At 46.5% G+C, this 17,207-nt stretch overlaps 2 protein-coding genes across 12 annotated transcripts in view; one reads left to right on the top strand and one right to left on the bottom strand.

Moving 5' to 3' along the window:
- The window catches only part of LOC118276751 (hemicentin-2), a 476,616-nt gene that overhangs the window by 233,570 nt on the left and 225,839 nt on the right, over positions 1–17,207 (top strand). The gene's annotated exons all lie outside the window — the stretch shown is intronic.
- LOC118276754 (ecdysone oxidase-like) lies at positions 9,014–12,620 on the bottom strand. 2 transcript variants are annotated; one of them, XM_050699994.1, is made up of 4 exons: positions 12,555–12,620; positions 11,912–12,028; positions 11,333–11,475; positions 9,014–10,979 (listed from the first exon to the last, which is right to left on the bottom strand). In XM_050699994.1, exons 2-4 carry the CDS (start codon positions 12,024–12,026, stop codon positions 9,480–9,482), a joined length of 1,758 nt encoding a protein of 585 aa, XP_050555951.1. In that variant the 5' UTR covers positions 12,027–12,028; positions 12,555–12,620; the 3' UTR covers positions 9,014–9,479. The 2 variants fall into 2 exon arrangements, with proteins under 2 accessions (XP_050555951.1, XP_035451172.2); XM_035595279.2 differs by having other exon boundaries at positions 11,333–11,466; positions 12,555–12,613.

Below are 17,207 nucleotides of genomic sequence, written 5' to 3'. Positions count from 1 at the left end.
ATTTTCCTAATTCATATTAATGTTTCCAAAAAGCGCTAGTAGTGAATTGGATGCGAAGAACCGAAGATCAAGCTCAATGGTATACTATAGGAGCGGTCAAATTCGAGGCATATTCGTGTGATCGCTCTGGTGCTTGTGAGATATAGATATTTAGTGTTAATTATGTATCTCATTGAAAATAACAAAAAATACTAATTGAATATCATCATTTTTAATTAGATACATAATAAAAATTAAATAGCTATGTCTATATCCTTTTTAAAAGGCCGGCAACGCACCTGTGACTTTCGTGTGCTTGTAGATGTCCATGTGCGGCGCTGATCAGGTGACTCGTCTGCTCGTTTGCCACATATTCTATGAAAATACAAGCGCCTGTTTTGGAGATTGCACCTGAAGCGGTTGTTTTTCATCGAATATAAGCCGGCAAACGTATGGTAAGCAATTGGCACCACATATGAACTCTCGTAAAAGCAGAGGAGTCACAAACGCATTACTGTCTTTTGAGGATGAAGGGGAAGGATTGGACCTTCCCCTTCCCCGGTAATACACACGACGTTATATAATCCAAGTGACTGTGACTCCCCTGGTGTACCGGGCGTCCATGGGTGGCGCTGATCGCTTACCATCAGGTGATTCGTTTGCCCCCTATTACAACATAAAAAAACGCCTGGTCGAGCCAGACCATTTGTTCTAAAACATGGCCATTCCAAATTAAATTTTTGTTTTCAAACGAGCGTTTCCGTTCATAATCAAAATATGCTTTATTCTTTTATTTTCTTTATCTTCCAAATTGGCTGGAACCACGTGATCACGTTACCCATTATATTTGGATCCGTGGGCGTCAGAAAGGGTATTTTATTGGTTTTTATGAGAATTAATCAATTTTTACAAAGGTTACATAACGTTCGGTTTTCGGTAAAGGTTAGCTAATTTAATAATATAACGTGATGTGATAGAAAATATTATGTTAGGTGGGTTATTATTATGAGTCAATAGGTTGGAAAAGGTAATCATTTTTAATGAACGAATGAAGTTTCTTGCTAGTTCTTCTCCATTCGAAGCTACACTTTAAACCGAGCATCTAGCTTCACTGATGGACAGACTTACAGAGTATTATTTATTTCTTTATTTGTTGACATTTCCAAAATAAGGAGGTACCTATTATAGCCACTGCTGACCAAAAACCTCTTCTCACACGGAGAAGGTTTAAGCATTAGTCACCACGCTTACTTAATGCGGGTTGTCAATTCCAAACATACAATTAGAAATTATAAGCCCAGGTTTCCTGATGATGTTTTCCTTCACCGTTTGTCAGTGGTGTCTAAATAATCTTAGAAAGTATATGACGAAGGAGAAATCTACGTGGTGTTTTGAAAAAGTGTGACGTCATCATTGCTGACGTCACAGTTGTTGTTCTCACGATGGTCACCCATTTTGGGGCTTAGAAAAACTTCACGAGTACTGTAAACTTAGTTTATTCAACTCCCAGAGAGGTCCGTACTGTACGGCGATCGGAGTGCAACTGCCTCGATTGCCTACAGTGCGGGCGTATTTATAGGACTCGGCGCACGAGCACGTGCTTACAAGTTTTAGGTTAAGTATTGAAATTACAATGATAACGTTAATTTTACATCGTATTAAACTTAAAATAATCAACTGATGATTAATAAACTGATTTTTAGGACAATCAAGTGAATTAACCAAACTTATTCTACTTTCTCTGGATAATTGATGTGGTTGCGCCGACACGGCCATACTGACAGGCGGTGCGCGCTCTGCACCAGCCTCGTTGATTTTTTTGTTGATTCTCGTAGGTTCTCGGTGATTCTCGTAGGTTCTCGGTGATTCTTGTAGGTTCTCGGTGATTCTCGTAGGTTCTCGGTGATTCTCGTTGGTTTTGTTATGTTGTGATGTGATTACCTGTAGGCAAAGAAAGTATTTTCTCTGAGAAGGATTTCTGTTCATTATAAATTAGTTGTTAGTCTCGTAGAGTTCTCGGAGGGTCTCGTAGAGTTCTCGGAGGGTCTCGTAGATTTCTCGGAGGGTCTCGTAGATTTCTCGGAGGGTCTCGTAGATTTCTCGGAGGGTCTCGTAGAGTTCTCGGAGTTTAATTTAGAATTTTTGAAATTTGAAAAGAGTAATTAACCATGCAATACTTATCTGTTTATTCTGGTGGCTTGTTTTCACTCTCCAGGTCGTGGTTTTGATGTACTTGCGGCTGTTGATTCGTTCCAGTTGATCAGGTGGAAGAGCTGATGATGAAGCGGCTGGGGTAAGGGCTTCTTGCTATCCCACTTCTGATGACGAAGGAGAAATCTACGTGGTGTTTTGAAAAAGTGTGACGTCATCATTGCTGACGTCACAGTTGTTGTTCTCACGATGGTCACCCATTTTGGGGCTTGGAAAAACTTCACGAGTACTGTAAACTTAGTTTATTCAACTCCCAGAGAGGTCCGTACTGTACGGCGATCGGAGTGCAACTGCCTCGATTGACGACGGGGCCTTCTCTACGTCCCCGACTGGGGGCGTGAGGACGCGCGATCCAGGCCGAGGCCTGTTTCGGCGGTCGCTTGTCGCTGCCCGCAACTGCGGGCGAGGGGTTGGAGTAGTCGGGCCCCGCGAGGGGCCCGATGCGATGTCAAGTCCGTGTAGTCGCGCCGCTAGCGGCCGCGCTCAAGCCGGGCTGGCCCGGCGAGCAGCAGGCGGGTAGCGGCGCGTGGTCAAGTCCGGTGGGGGAGCCTCTACCGCCCCGCCCTAGCTAGGGCGGGCGGGAGGCTCATGTGGCTGCGTCAGGTGGGTCGGTCGGGGCGACCAGGTCTCGTGGCAGACCGTATCCGTCGGGGGGGCGCCGATGGTATGGCGCCAGCGCCCGAAGGTGGTCGTGCCGCGACTTGCTGGCGCGCTCAAACATATTTGTGCTCAGGCGCTGCACGAAGTCGTCGACGCTCTCTACGCCGAGGTCTCTCGATATGGTCGCGTTCCGTACGAAGCGCGGGGCCTTGACTATAGTGCGCAGCGTTAGTGATTGCTGCGCACGGAGGCGTTTCTTGTTGGATTCGGACACGAGCGCGTACCAGGCCGGGGCGGCGTAGGTAAGCCGTGTCCGAATGTAGGCCTTGTAGATGCCGAGCTTCGCACGGAGCGGCAGCGACGAGTCGAGGACCGGGCGCAGGAGGTGACGGGCGGCGCGCGCCTGAGCAACAGCCTGCTGCACGTGGGGCGTCATGGACAGGGAGCGGTCGATGGTCACGCCGAGGTATTTAACTCTCGGCGCCCACCGTATTGGCTCACCCATCAGAGTCATAGGTTCCGGCTTCATGATCCCCACGGCGAGTGCTTGGGTCTTGGCCACGTTGACGGCCAACCTCCACTTCTCCAGCCAATCAGGGAGTGCATCTAGGGCGCGCTGTAGTTTTACTACTGCGTGCCGGGCGTTCAGCGACGTCGTGTAGAGCGCCGCGTCGTCCGCGTAGAGGGCGAGCTTGGCGCCGTCCACGACGGGGATGTCGTCCGTGTACACGCAGTAGCACACGGGTGAGATGCAGCTTCCCTGGGGCACGCCGGCTTGGATGCCGCGCTCAGTCGACAGAGAGCCTTCCACTGCCACTTGGAAGGTTCTGCCGTGCAGGAAGGTGGCCACGATCTTAACTAGTCGACGAGGAGTAGTAGATGTGGCCAGCTTGCTGAGCAGGCCGGCGTGCCAGACGCGGTCGAACGCCTTCTCCATGTCGAGGAATACTGCAGCGGCCCGCTCGCGCTTGTTACGCGCGGCGGCCAGGTCGTGCAGTACCCTCGCGACTTGCTGGGTCGTGGAGTGTTCGGCCCTAAAGCCGAACTGTTCGCCGCGTGGCTGGAGGTGTGGGCGCAGGTGCAACAGCAGCAGCTTCTCGAAGAGCTTCGATACGGTGTCCAGGAGCGTGATGGGGCGATAGCTCCCCGGCAGCAGCGTGTTCTTCCCCTGTTTGGGCAGCATGATAACTCTGCCGAGCTTCCACTTAGCCGGGAAGTGTCCGGTGCGGAGGATCCCGTTGAACAGTCGGGTCAGCGTCGCGATTCCTCGCGGCGGCAGGCGGCGGAGGGCCTCATTGGGGATGCCGTCCGGACCGGGTGCCTTGCGTAGTGGGGCTCGGAGAGCCATACGCCGCACCAGGCCAGGGGAGAACACGATGGGGTCTTCATCGGGGGGGATCGGCTGCTCCAGGTACCGTTCGACCTGTTCTTCGATAGCTGCTGTGTGTTGCACGTTGCGGGCTGGGTTGGGCTGGAATGTAGCCTCCAGGGAGTCGGCGAAGAGCTCCGCGCGGTCCTCGGCACGGTAACGGGGGGTTCCGTCGCCGGCCAGTAGGGGCCTGATCGGAGCCGGCTTCCCTGCGAGGCTGCGGCACAATCGGTGAATGCCCGACCAATCATCTGTCGCTCGCTCGATGGCGCGTTGCCACGACTCGCCCGCGTGGTTTGCCACAGCGGACGAGATCTTCGCAGCCAGAGCGTTGAGCGAACTCTTCATGGTCGGGCAGCGGGTCCTTTGCCACGACCTGCGAAGTCTCCTCTTCCTCTCGATCATGGCGAGTATGGAGGCCGGGAGTGGTGTCGGCCTCCTAGGCGTCGCGGTGCTCGCCGTCTGGGCCTCGTCGAGTGCGGCCTGTGTGGCCGCGGCGAAGTCGTCGGCGAGGCGGTCCACGTCCGCGGGCGTGTCGACGCGGTAGGACGGCGAGTTCCGCGCCATGTGCGCGGCGAAGGAGCGCCAGTCCCGCCGTGGGCGAGGAGGAAGAGGTCGCAGGTGCTGCGGGATGTCCTCGAGAGTCAGACACACCGGTTGGTGGTCTGACAGGAGATGGTCGTCCAGGACGTCACAGTTGACCGTCGCGGTGATGCCGCGCATGACGGCCAGGTCTATGACGTCGGGTAGCTGCAGCCGGTTGCCTGGGTAGTGGGTGGGGGCCTCTGGGCCCAGTACCACGTAGCCGTGGAGCTCTGCATCATCGAGGAGACGAGTTCCCTCGCTGGTGTTGGTGTTCGCGTTCCACGCGGTGTGTTTCAGGTTGAAGTCGCCGGCCACCACTGTAGGCAGCGGCGAGTCCAGGAGGACGCGGACGTCAGCCACTGCGAGACGAAGTTGTGGTGGCCTGTAGAACGCGAACACTCGGGTCGGCTGGTGGTTGATGCAGATCTCCACGCCCAGCGCGTAGGCAGCAGACAGTGTGGGCACCGGCAACAGCTGGTGGACGATTCTTCTCCTGACCAGGATTGCCAATCCCCTGTAGGCAATCCCTGATGGCGAGACGTGGTCCTCCCGGTAGACGTGGTAGCCGCTGAGTTTCAGCTTGTCCACCGGTCTGAGGTGCGTCTCGTTGATCAGGGCTATGTCAGCTTGCCGCTGGTCTAGCAGCAGCTTCAATAGCCTGGTCTTCTCGAGGGACATCCCGTTGGCATTCCAGAATACTAGTCTAAGGTGCCGCTGGTCCATCGCAAACTAGGGACTTGATTGCGTCTAGGAGCAGCGGCACTGGATCGCTCCGCTGCGTGACGAGCGCCGTCACGATCTCTTGCAGGATCCGGACGACGTCGTTTACTGTGAGTGTGCGGGCGGGCTGCGCAGGGGTCGGCTGTGTTGCCGGCCGTGGCGCAGCCGTGCGCCTCGCCGGGCGCGCAGCGGTGGCAGCGGAAGTGGCAGTGTTGGTGGTGGCAGCGGTGGCGCGGGGGCGCCGGTGAGAGCAGCAGCGGGGGCGGCAGCGGGGGCGCGGGGGCGCCGGCGGTGGCAGCAGCGGGCCTGGGGGCGGCGGCGGTTGGCGGGGGCGCCTTCTTGCGCCTGCGCCTCTTGCGTCGCTCGCCTCCCGGCTCGTTTGCCGCGGCCATTAGAGAGCCAGGGGCGTTATGTTCGCCCCTTGGCTGTGCGGCTACTGGTTTGGCGGTGGAGGCGGCGGCTGTGCGCGCCACAGTGCCTGCCCTCGGGTTGCGCGTCTCGCGGCGGAACACCGGGCACGACGTGTTGTTCGCCGTGTGTGCGCCGCCGCAATTCGCGCAGGTGGGCGGCTCCTCCTTAGGGCGGGGGCACTCGCGGGCCGGGTGGTCCTCGCCGCACCGCACACAGGCCATTGGCCGGTGGCAATTGTGCGACGAGTGCCTAAATTGTTGGCAGCGGTGGCACTGCGCGGGGCCCTTTTTCCCGCGCCACGCCTCGATCTTAATCCCGGGCATACAGAGTAGCTCTGTTACCCCGTATATGCCCGGGATGGTGTTTTCTGCGCGCGCTACCTGGGCGTAGTATAAACACCCAGGTCGTCCCTGGCGCGCGCGGATGGGGCGGACGTACTCCGCGCCGTAGCCGGCGTCCTGCAGCGCCTCCATAATCGCCTCCGGCGGGGTGTCCACAGGTAACCCACGTATGGCCACCTTGACGCTTCGCTCCGCGGGGAGGGAGTACGAGAACCAGGCGACTCCCTGGTGTTTCTCCAGTTCAGCCAGGTAGGCCTGGATCGCCCGGTACTCCTCGTCGGAGCGGGGCGTGAAGCGCACCCCTTCCCAAAGGGGCGCGCGTTGGGCGCGTGTCCGAGCCGCCGCTTCAGGGCCGTGAAGTGCTCGACCCAGTTGGGGAGCTTCTCCACGATGAGCGGCGGGTAACGCGTCTTCTTGGGCGGGGGGGCGCACGGTGTCGTGGGCGAGCGCGGCTTCGGTGTCGGGGGCGCGGCTGGGGCGGGCGTTCCGGTGGTGGTAGCGGCGGCGGCGGCTGCGTACGTGGGTACGGGCGCAGCGCCGTGCAGCGGTGGAGCGAAGGGCGGCAGGACGGGTGGTGGGCGGAAGGGCGGCGTGATAAAAACCGCCTTCCTCTTGTCCGCTGGCATCTTCGGCGGCGAAGGGAAGCGCCCCGGCGCGATGTTGTCCGGGGGCGCACGATATACGGGCGCTGCGCGTGGGGGCGCGGCGCTGGGGGCGCTGGGCGCATGGGCGCAGCTGGCGCCATCGCAGTCGGCTTCTTCGGAGGCCGTTGGGGGCGCGGCGGGGCCGCGGCGGGCTGCGGCTTCCTCGGCTTCTGTCCCGCGGCTGGTGCGGGGGCGGGGGCGCGAGGAGCGGTGGCGCGTGGAGCGGCGGCTGCGGTGGCGGCAGGTTGCGCCGCGTCTGAATTAGGCCGTGGGGTCGGCCGCGGTATTGCGGACGGCGGGTGTGCCAGACCGGCGTCACGAGTGACGGTGGTCGGGTGTGACACACCCGCGTCCGGAGTGGCGGTGGTCGGCACCACGTCCATTGGTTCCGGCTCCTGTTCCGGCGCCGCGGTCGGCCACGCGGGTGGGGCCGTGCGCAGCGGAGGCGAGGGCGAAGCCGGGGTGTCGGGTATCGAGGGGGGCGGGGGGAAGAATTCCTCCCCCGCACCTCCGGTGGCTGATGGGGTCGGCGTGGCACTGGCGACGAACCCTTGTATCGCCACGTGCAGCGTCCTGGTTTCGGTGGGGCGCAGGCGAGAGTTCTTAAAAACCCTCCCCCGCCCCGCCGGGCCGAGCTTGGAGGAGCGCGGCGACTGCTCGCGGCCTCCGTGCGGCATCTTCTTGCCGCGGGTGTGCGACGAAAATAAAAAATTACGTTCGTCGGGTAGTTTAAAAATTAATACTCCGGGCGGCTGGTGGCGACACGTCAGTCGCTGACCCGCGCGGGGGACCCGCCGAACCGGTACCCGGGGCTTGCCGCTGGTGGCAGACCGGGCACCGGACACGACGGAGGGCCTCGCGTGATCGGGCCAACGGCTGGGCGCGCTGGGTGGTCAAGCCGACCGCGACCGAGCAACGAGTTTTCTTGAGTTTTATTGCGGTCCGAGCGGTGAGTGTAGGCAGGTAGGTCTTCACTCGACGGCTGCTGGCGAATCCTCCTGCCTCGATTGCCTACAGTGCGGGCGTATTTATAGGACTCGGCGCACGAGCACGTGCTTACAAGTTTTAGGTTAAGTATTGAAATTACAATGATAACGTTAATTTTACATCGTATTAAACTTAAAATAATCAACTGATGATTAATAAACTGATTTTTAGGACAATCAAGTGAATTAACCAAACTTATTCTACTTTCTCTGGATAATTGATGTGGTTGCGCCGACATATATATAACTCAGATAAAGTCACATTGATACTTGCCGTTGGTAGGTTTAGAATCGGCACCCTTATGCATGAGAAGCGGTCGTCATAAACCTCCAGGGCATCACGACATTAAATTTATACAAACAATTATCATACGAACCATACACCACCACCCCCTTACCCAAATACAACAAACATATTCCCCCCATCTAAATTAACCACATCGGCTGAAAAACAGCCTCCCAACTAAGATCATTAACAGGCCCCTAATCTCAAGGTAAAGTTTACTTAAATCGGCTTAACTAAGTTATTCTTAGATCATACAACATAACTTTACATAATCCGTTCGTAAAACACATAGCTTCGTTCAGTTAAGTCTTCAAGTTGGGGCTAAGTTAAGAAATAACAGCTATTGGGGTAGTTGGTCATGGTTGGTTGGGTGAACTAGTTTTAAGAGAGGATTAAGTATAAGGATTAAGTATTTGTTTTAAGTTCCTTTATTCTATTGATGGGTTATGGGGTCTCCTCTCTATATAGCCATCATTTCTATGCTTTGTTATTTTGATAAAATGCGATATGTATAAGAGTAAATTGGATTTAATTGTGTTTTATGAAATGTGCATAATTAAATTATACCCTTTAATCTTCTTGTATCTTGTATATTATATAAAACTATTTACTTACTGAGTGACTGACAGACGACGCACATCCAAAGTTCTCTGATTTTTTTTTCTATTAAATTCGGTATATTTATCTGCACTATAACCCTATGGTTGACAGTCAGAGAATGCTTTAAGGTATTAAGTCCGCGATTCACTGTTATTTGTGTGAAGAAGAAGTAGTCAATCTAGGAATTTTCTAATCACCTGTTTATGCGTACAAAGTCGCTGGCAAAACCTCGTTCATAAATAAATCATACGAAATGTAACACATAAAATAAATGAAAATAATTCACAACAGTAACATTCATTTATTAACAAAATGTCGTATTAATATTATGTAGCCACAATTTTAATTTATATTCCAATTCTATAGTATTGTTTACTAGTAAAAGCAAAAAACATGTCATGTTTAATTAAAAATATTGCAAACGAATGTATCTATTTTATTATTTTGATGGCATTCGTTTGTTTCACACAAGTATGTGAATGTCACAAATGGCTGGGCAATTGGCGGCCGTGTAACGTGTAGTGGGTTCGATTCCCGCACGAAGCAACGTAATCCATAAATTGTTGTTTGTAAACTTGTGCTGCTTGTGTGCTTGAGTCCTAGTGTGGGGCAACGTTTACTAAAATAAACTAGGCCGGCTATCGATTATTATTAATTTTTTAGTTTTGACATAATACGAAATTGCACATTACAAAACAAAATACATAAATCGTTTTCCTTGACAATCATAATTAAATTTCCTAAAACTCAATGATCACGACAAATATCCCAAGCATCAAGAATGAAATCAGCCGCACGTTCAGCTATAATCAGAACTGTGGCCAAAATATTGGCACTCACTTGAGTAGGCATGGACGAAGAATCGACTACTCTGAGTGATTTTACTCCCTTCACTCTTAGCTTACTATCTAACACAGGTCCCATGCCACAAGTACCAGCAAAATGCCATAAACTAGATGACGTAGACAACGCCATACATTCCCAATAATCCTCAGAGCTATCATCACAGAAACCCGTATCAACGAGTTTTGCATCAACACTCTTATAATAGGAAGTTTCTAAAACCTTATTAAAATCAGCCAAACTTGCTGCCATAAGTTTCAAATCAGCACTGTTACTGAATATCCCAGAATATACCAAAGGATCTTCAGTAGGATCAGCGCTTTTTAGCAAAACCTTGCCTCGAGATTCAGGTATCATTAGATCTATGATAGACCATATAACAGTCCTACCTACAGAAGCATTGTAAAACGTATCGCATAGAGAGTTTGAAAACTTATACACATTTGAACATAATTGAAGCAAACCAGCGGATTCGTGTGGGAAGACTAGGTTGATGGCTTGGTAATCAGGTCGTTTTTGTGTAGGATCAAGGGCAACATATCCAATCGTCATTGGAGCAGGAAATTTATAGGGATTGGCAGCTGGAGTTGGAGCATCATCTTTTTCCATCTGATAAAGTAGCACTGATTCAGAATGATCTTGCAACATTTCTCCTACAGGCAAATCAGCGATTACATCTATGCCTAGAGATTGAAGGTGGTCTTTAGGTCCAACACCAGATAGCATTAACAGTTTCGGACTGTTAAAGGCTCCTGCAGAAACTATAACTTCTTTCTTTGCTTTAAATGTCTTGATAACACCATTGTTATTAACAGTTTCAACACCAGTAGCTTCTTTATTTTCTATTATGATCTTATTGGCAGTCGTTTGGGTTAAAACGCAAAGATTAGGTCGATTTTTGGCTTGATTTAGGTATGTAACAGCACTGCTCTGTCTGGTATTATCAGCAATATTTACAAAAGGTTCAGAGTAAGCTAATCTTGATTCTGGTGCACTCGTATCATCTAGTATACGATGACCAAGTTCTTTAAACGCTGATAGAATATTTTGATTACTCTCGGTTTTTTCTCTTGTGATTTTAATTGGACCGTCAGTACCGTGTTGTTTGGCAGATGGTGAAGCTAGTATTTCTTCATCTACTAAGTTTTCTGGCCTTTTAATGTATGGTAGCATATTTTTGTAGTTCCAAGCAGGGTCTTTGAGGATCTTGGCCCATTCGTTTAGGTCGTCGGCGTGTGGTTGGACGTATATTAAATGATTTAAGGCACTGCTGCCTCCTAACATCTTTCCTTGTGTGAGTCCAACCTGTTGGCCTTGAAGATTCTGTGCTGCATATCCATCGTCAACTGCTGTGTAGTTGAAGTCATATGAAGAACTTGCCAGTACGGGGAATAGTGCTGCTACCTGTAAAAGGAATTGTGGAAATTGTAACTGCTTCGTTGGTCACGCATACATTTTTATTGCACGAAGTGTCAATTTTACATATTTGATAGCCTAAACCTTGAACCTTATTAGTCAGATTAGATTTAGATTTAGAATTCAGCCATGATTGTCTCACTGCAGGGCAAAGGCCTTATTAGTCAAGTGAAACATATTTATCAAATTCTACACGTAAAGAAATATTAACAATTCGGATGTAACAACCATTCATGATGCATTTAGACACAACATTGGGCATTTATTTTATTTAGCATTACCATGCAATTAATAACAAAATGTTAAAAAGAGACTATAACATTTTGAACAAACAACCCTACCTCCGATTCCAATGGTGCTGCTTCTCCAGTTTCTATCAGTAGAACGGAGACGTCAGGGTTAGCTGATAGCCGGTTGGCGAGGACACAGCCTGCTGAACCGGCTCCCACCACGATGAAATCAAACGAACTGCCATCTGGAATTTCTTAGTGGATATTTGCTAAAATTAATTATTGAGTAACAATTTTTGTAAAACGTTCTAGGCATGAAGTTTGCATAAAGAATTTTACGTTATTATGTTCTTTGTTCTTTGGTGTTTAGGCTCAATATAAATATAAAAAAAAACCTTTTATTCTGCGATGTCTAATGCCATTAAGTCGTATGAAAAACTACACCAGTGTTGAAATTTAGAAACCCTAGTAACACTTTCAATTCCTCGTAAGTGCACTTCTTCCAAATGGTCAAATGGTCACCACGCTTACTCAAGGTACACACAAAATTATAGGTCGAGGCCCTCACGATATTTTCTTTACCGTTTATGGCGTTTAAATAATCTTTAAAGTACATTTATAATTCAGAAAAAAACATATTGGTAATTGCCAGGTTCAAAGTTTAGTTATACATTGCACTATCGTGCTTACCATCAGGTTGGCATGGTGGTGGAAATCTCCAAGCCGTTAGTTGCAAGGTTTGAATCACTTGTAACGCTGTGTTGACAACTTGTATGGTGGACAGGGCTTCAGCTGCGGCTGACATTGCTGAAATATTCATAATAATAATTATAGAAAATCTATGGTCATAGAACTAGTTATTGATCATGTATGGATTCCTTCAAGAGTTGATTCTTCTGAAGATTTGACTGCACGGTTGGTGCGATGGTTTGGTAATCTGCTGCCTCGCAACGTGTAGCAGATTCGATTCCCGCACGAAGCAAATCTTTGTGTGATCCACAATTTATTGTTTTGGGTCTGGGTGTGTATGCACAATTTGTATGTTTGTAAACGCACCCACGACACAGGGGAGAATCCTAGTAAACAGAAAATCGTAGGAACAACGGTAAAAAAAATGATAACTAGATAATAATCCATCACTATGCTTAAAACTATGGACAGAAAACTAAGAGGACTTGTACTAATACTTGTCGCGATTTGCTAGAACTAGGTTTATGCAACCTGTGTTTCAAGTCAGAATTACTTTAGATATATCAGGAAGTTTGAATCTTAGACCTTATTGCCTCTAATATTACTTTCAATAAGGTAAAAATGACAGTTACACTGTACTTACTGATGCGACTAGCGTCACCGCCGCTTTAAAAAACTATACGTAGTTTCATGAAATTCAGCGTGTTTTATAATTGAAAGTCTAAAGGAGAAAGGGTAAAATTGGAAACATCAATAATTAAAATAATTACGGTCTTCCTGTGATTGTTTGACGAGGTAGCTCGATTTGTTTCAAACCACGATAGGAGTCCATAGTCAAACGCAGTGTTGCTCCAAACGATACATCGATGAGGTTAGTGTCGTGAGTCGTGGTGACCCGGAAGTTTAACTCGCCCGTTTCTTATGCATGGGGATGCGAGTTCGAAACCTACCAGAGGCTAGTTCCAATGTAACTTTTTCCGAGTTATATGTACTTTCTAAGATTATTTAGATTCCACTGACAAACGGTGAAGAAAAACATCGTGAGGAAACCTGGGCATATAACTTCTAATTATAAGTTTGAAATCGCCAACCCGCATTGAGCAAGCGTCGTGATTAATGCTCAAACCTTCTCCGTGCAAGAAGAGGCCTTTGATCAGCAGTGGCCACTTATAGGGTATTGATGTGATATTATGTACTGATGGCCTAATTAAGCCAAACTTCCTCATTATTAAAATTAGCACCTACACATGTGAACCAATACTTTAAACTTGTTTGAATTATTAAAAATTTACATAATTATCAATTTACGTATTTATCTATATAAATAATGGAATTATACAGTAAAAAATTCGTCACGTTTTTTCTTTTTATAATTCCATTATTTATATATATATATATTATTATTTATATATAAATAATGGAATTATACAGTAAATGCATATACGTAAATTGATAATTATGTAAATTTTTAATAATTCAAATTCAAAAACTGTATATATACAGTGAAATTTGAAAAAACGTGACGAATTTTTTAAATTAGAAACGGTGTTTCAATTCTGTTTGTACAACAAAATTATAGAATTTTGGAAAAATGAAAATCTCCATAATGCCCACTCGATAGTTACTTATATACACCTCTTTCGCTTTATCAAGAGTCATCAGTTTTTTCATGCATTCTTTATAAAATCAAATCTAAAACCCTTGGCATAGCAGTTGCGCTTGCAACCACTCGATCAACGAGACGATTTTTCTAGGAATTTCCCCTATGTCGTGGGTGTGTTTACAAACATACAATTTCACATACAATAGGCTCACCCCCTATTACATGGGACTTATAATGGCATGGTGAAAAGTGGGTGTACATTGGTATTACGTGCCATAATGTGCAGGTGCACCTCTGCCTACCCCTTCGGGGATAAAAGGGTAGTGACGTTGTGAATTTCACATACATGTGACACTCAGATCCGTAATGAGATGTACATAAAAAAATGGTTTAAGCCACAATTTTTTTTGTGGACAAAGTCACGGGCTGAAGTAAGTGCAGCCACGTTTTTTATAGGTGAAACAGATGAGGTAATGTACATTGGTATTACGTGCCATAATGTGCAGGTGCACCTCTGCCTACCCCTTCGGGGATAAAAGGGTAGTGACGTTGTGAATTTCACATACATGTGACACTCAGATCCGTAATGAGATGTAATAAAAAAATGGTTTAAGCACAATTTTTTTTGTGGACAAAGTCACGGGCTGAAGTAAGTGCAGCCACGTTTTTTATAGGTGAAACAGATGAGTAATGTAAACAAGATTTTATTTATACAGACTGTAAAATTAAATGACTTGTAATTTTTGCATATGTTCGGAAAACGTGAAATAGTCACGTTTGTTGGTTACATTATCCTTTTCTATATATATATATATATATAAGACGCTCAACATTATATTTTCTACTAGCCGCTGCCCGCTACTTCGTCGTAATGATTTCTTAAAGAATTTGGGGTTTAACACATTAAACGCCGTGGTGGTCACGGGTGACCGACGTTAGCGGAGGATTTGCCTACAACAGTTCTATTGGCAGTCAAAAACTTATATATATTTTTATACTTATATTATATTTTTCTAAAATAAAATATTTTTTCTACTTCTTAATATATCTGCTACCTGCCAATAACAGTCCGTCAAAATCGATACAGCCATTTCAGAGTATTATTGCAGGTTGTTTATAATATGTACTTTATGCAATATATGAATTTGAATAACATCAGCCTATATACGTTCGCCTAATGATTACCAGAACAGCCGGTGAAATATTTATCCAGTTGACATTACTTTAACAAACATGTACAATTCCGGCCTTCAAATAACTAGAACTAATATTAAATTTTAAAAAGCTACGAGACAAAATCACCAAAAATGTAATTTAGTAACCTATCTTCATGACTACGCTTAGGTTCTATTCGCTATTTATACACAAAGCAAGACCTACTTTAAGGCTGAGGGGTAGAGTTGAATTTGCAGCTACAGTTTATGAGATTACGTTTTGAGAGTACACCCGAAATACTTGCAAGTTACATGGATACTTAGAATCTGTTGTTTTAGACTAAAAGTGCCAATGTGTCAATTTATGAAAACGGTGTCAATTTGAATGAATCCTTTAGTTATATCTTGTTATGAGAGTAATGGAGTAGTTTGGAAGTCAATTATTATGTTTTCCGGCTTACTCACGTAATTGTTTAACGAGGAACTCGACTAGTTTCGAGACATGTTAGAGGCTCATATTTATGAGCAACATTCCGCGACACACGACGTGGTGATTGTCGTGCCCTCTCCTTGGAATGACGCATACTTTCTAGAGTGACTAGACTTAGAGACTTAGACTCGTTCGCCAGCGGCTGCGTAGGTATTGGGTTCGAATTCCAGGTCGACACAACAACGATGTTACACTGCGCTCACTGTGTCACACTCCAGACCCGCAACATTGTAGACTGACGCAGATTTCAAATGGCTAGAAACTAATCGAATTCCTCGTCAAACAGTCGCATAAGTAAGTCAATAACATAGTAATGAATTTAGTATGCCTCACGAAAGTCATAATAATTACACTTTTTGCTATAATATTCGGGGAAAATCAAACCCATTATAATTTTACAATATTACTAAAAGCACACAGATACTAAATAATGTACATTAAACATATACGAGCAGTTTTATGTCAGTAATGACGATGACAATATCCTCGGTCGCCATGATTGCGATATAAATTAATTCGCGGTTACAATAAAACATGTATAAAATGCTATGTGCGCCAATTAAAAATGAAAAATAAGTTGATATTGCTACAGAATGTTGGAATGTTTATTTACTGGTTCCGTTATTAAATATTGGGTAATTTGCTTTATTGGTGTTTTTGAGTTTTTTGAAAAATAGTGTCCAATTTTTCGATTGAGATTTTAATCTTTTCTTTTTGGGTGAATGATTCCTATTGAGTGATGAAACTTTAATAAATAATTTATTTAATTTTATCTTTCAACTGTGATGGTCACCTGATGGTAAGCAATTGACCCATGGACACTCGAAATACTAGAGGCATTACAAGTGCGTTGACGACCTTTTAGGGGTTAGGTTTTGTTGGGTTTTTGGGGACTCGAGGATTGGACTAGAAGATTGGGTAGGGCGATAATTGAAAACTCACACAATGAAATACAACGTTGTTTCATGTCGGTTTTCTGTATAGCCAATACTATGTCTTATATTTTGGTCCAAAGATTGTTAAAATTAGTCCGGTAATACACTTTTTTGTTTCGTTTCTGTTTAATAATGACACTGACTAAATTGTGTTTGTGTCATTATAAACGTTAATAAAAAACTGTTGACAAAACATGCATGTATGCCTCAATATTTATACATATAAATACTTAATAACTAGCGCCCAAAACTACGCACAGCCCCATCTAGTACTAAGTAATCTTTGTGATAAAACTCTAAGTATATATACGGCCGGCTTTATTAAATTTCAGATACTTACACAATGAAAGTTTCAGGAGATTATGTGCTTGTAATAAACTAAGTTCTGAAAACATGCAATGTATTGAAATCTCATGTAAAAGTTTCGTACAAGCGTATTAATAGAATCATGTTACTGGAGTTGTGTTTCAGTTAAATGGATTGGTGTATGGGGGTTATGTTTCTAATTAGTTTTTGCTACTCGTAATTTGTTTTTGCATTAAGCCAGTAAACGAGCAAACGGATCACCTGATGGTAAGCAATCGCCACCGTCCATAGACCCTTAAAATACCAAAGGCGTTACAAGTGCGTTGCCGGCCTTTTGGGGGTTAGAAATTTCAGAGTTGTTAGGGAATCGGGGATTGGAAAGATTGGGAATTGGGCCTCCGGTAACCTAACTCACACAACGTAAACGTTGTTTCACGTCAGTTTTCTGTGAGGGATCAGTCTTTTCATGCATACTTAACAGTTAAGGATAGTTTTATCGCCAATGTGGTCGCTATATGACCGTCTAAGCTACCGATACCTGGCCCCAATTCCAGACTCCGTGCTACTACTGGGAAATTTTCGAGACACCAAAAAAAAACCCAGCAATACCTTGCCCGATCCGGGAAGCGAACCGAGGCCCCTTCGTACTAGCGACCACTCGACCAACGAGGATAGTCACATCACACACATATTCTACAAAAATCCAAAAATTGTTAAAAGTACCCAACCAAAATAGACTACACAAGACCATTAGCCGTCCTTATTTCGTAGAAAATTACAAAAGGCGACAGTTGACGTCATTGACCGT

The sequence above is a fragment of the Spodoptera frugiperda genome, chromosome 17, assembly GCF_023101765.2.
Source record: "Spodoptera frugiperda isolate SF20-4 chromosome 17, AGI-APGP_CSIRO_Sfru_2.0, whole genome shotgun sequence".
Classification (NCBI taxonomy): domain Eukaryota; kingdom Metazoa; phylum Arthropoda; class Insecta; order Lepidoptera; family Noctuidae; genus Spodoptera; species Spodoptera frugiperda.
Note: the sequence above shows the minus strand (reverse complement) of the source record. Positions and strands in the feature narration are given on the sequence as shown.

Excerpts from the sequence above, each read along its gene's own strand:
- LOC118276754 (XM_050699994.1), bottom strand. The coding sequence starts at position 12,026 with ATGTCAGCCGCAGCTGAAGCCCTGTCCACCATACAAGTTGTCAACACA. Across the intron at positions 11,476-11,911 it reads ACCACCATGCCAACCTGATG|AAATTCCAGATGGCAGTTCG; the intron begins GTAAGCACGATA and ends ATATCCACTAAG. Across the intron at positions 10,980-11,332 it reads CAGCACCATTGGAATCGGAG|GTAGCAGCACTATTCCCCGT; the intron begins GTAGGGTTGTTT and ends TTCCTTTTACAG.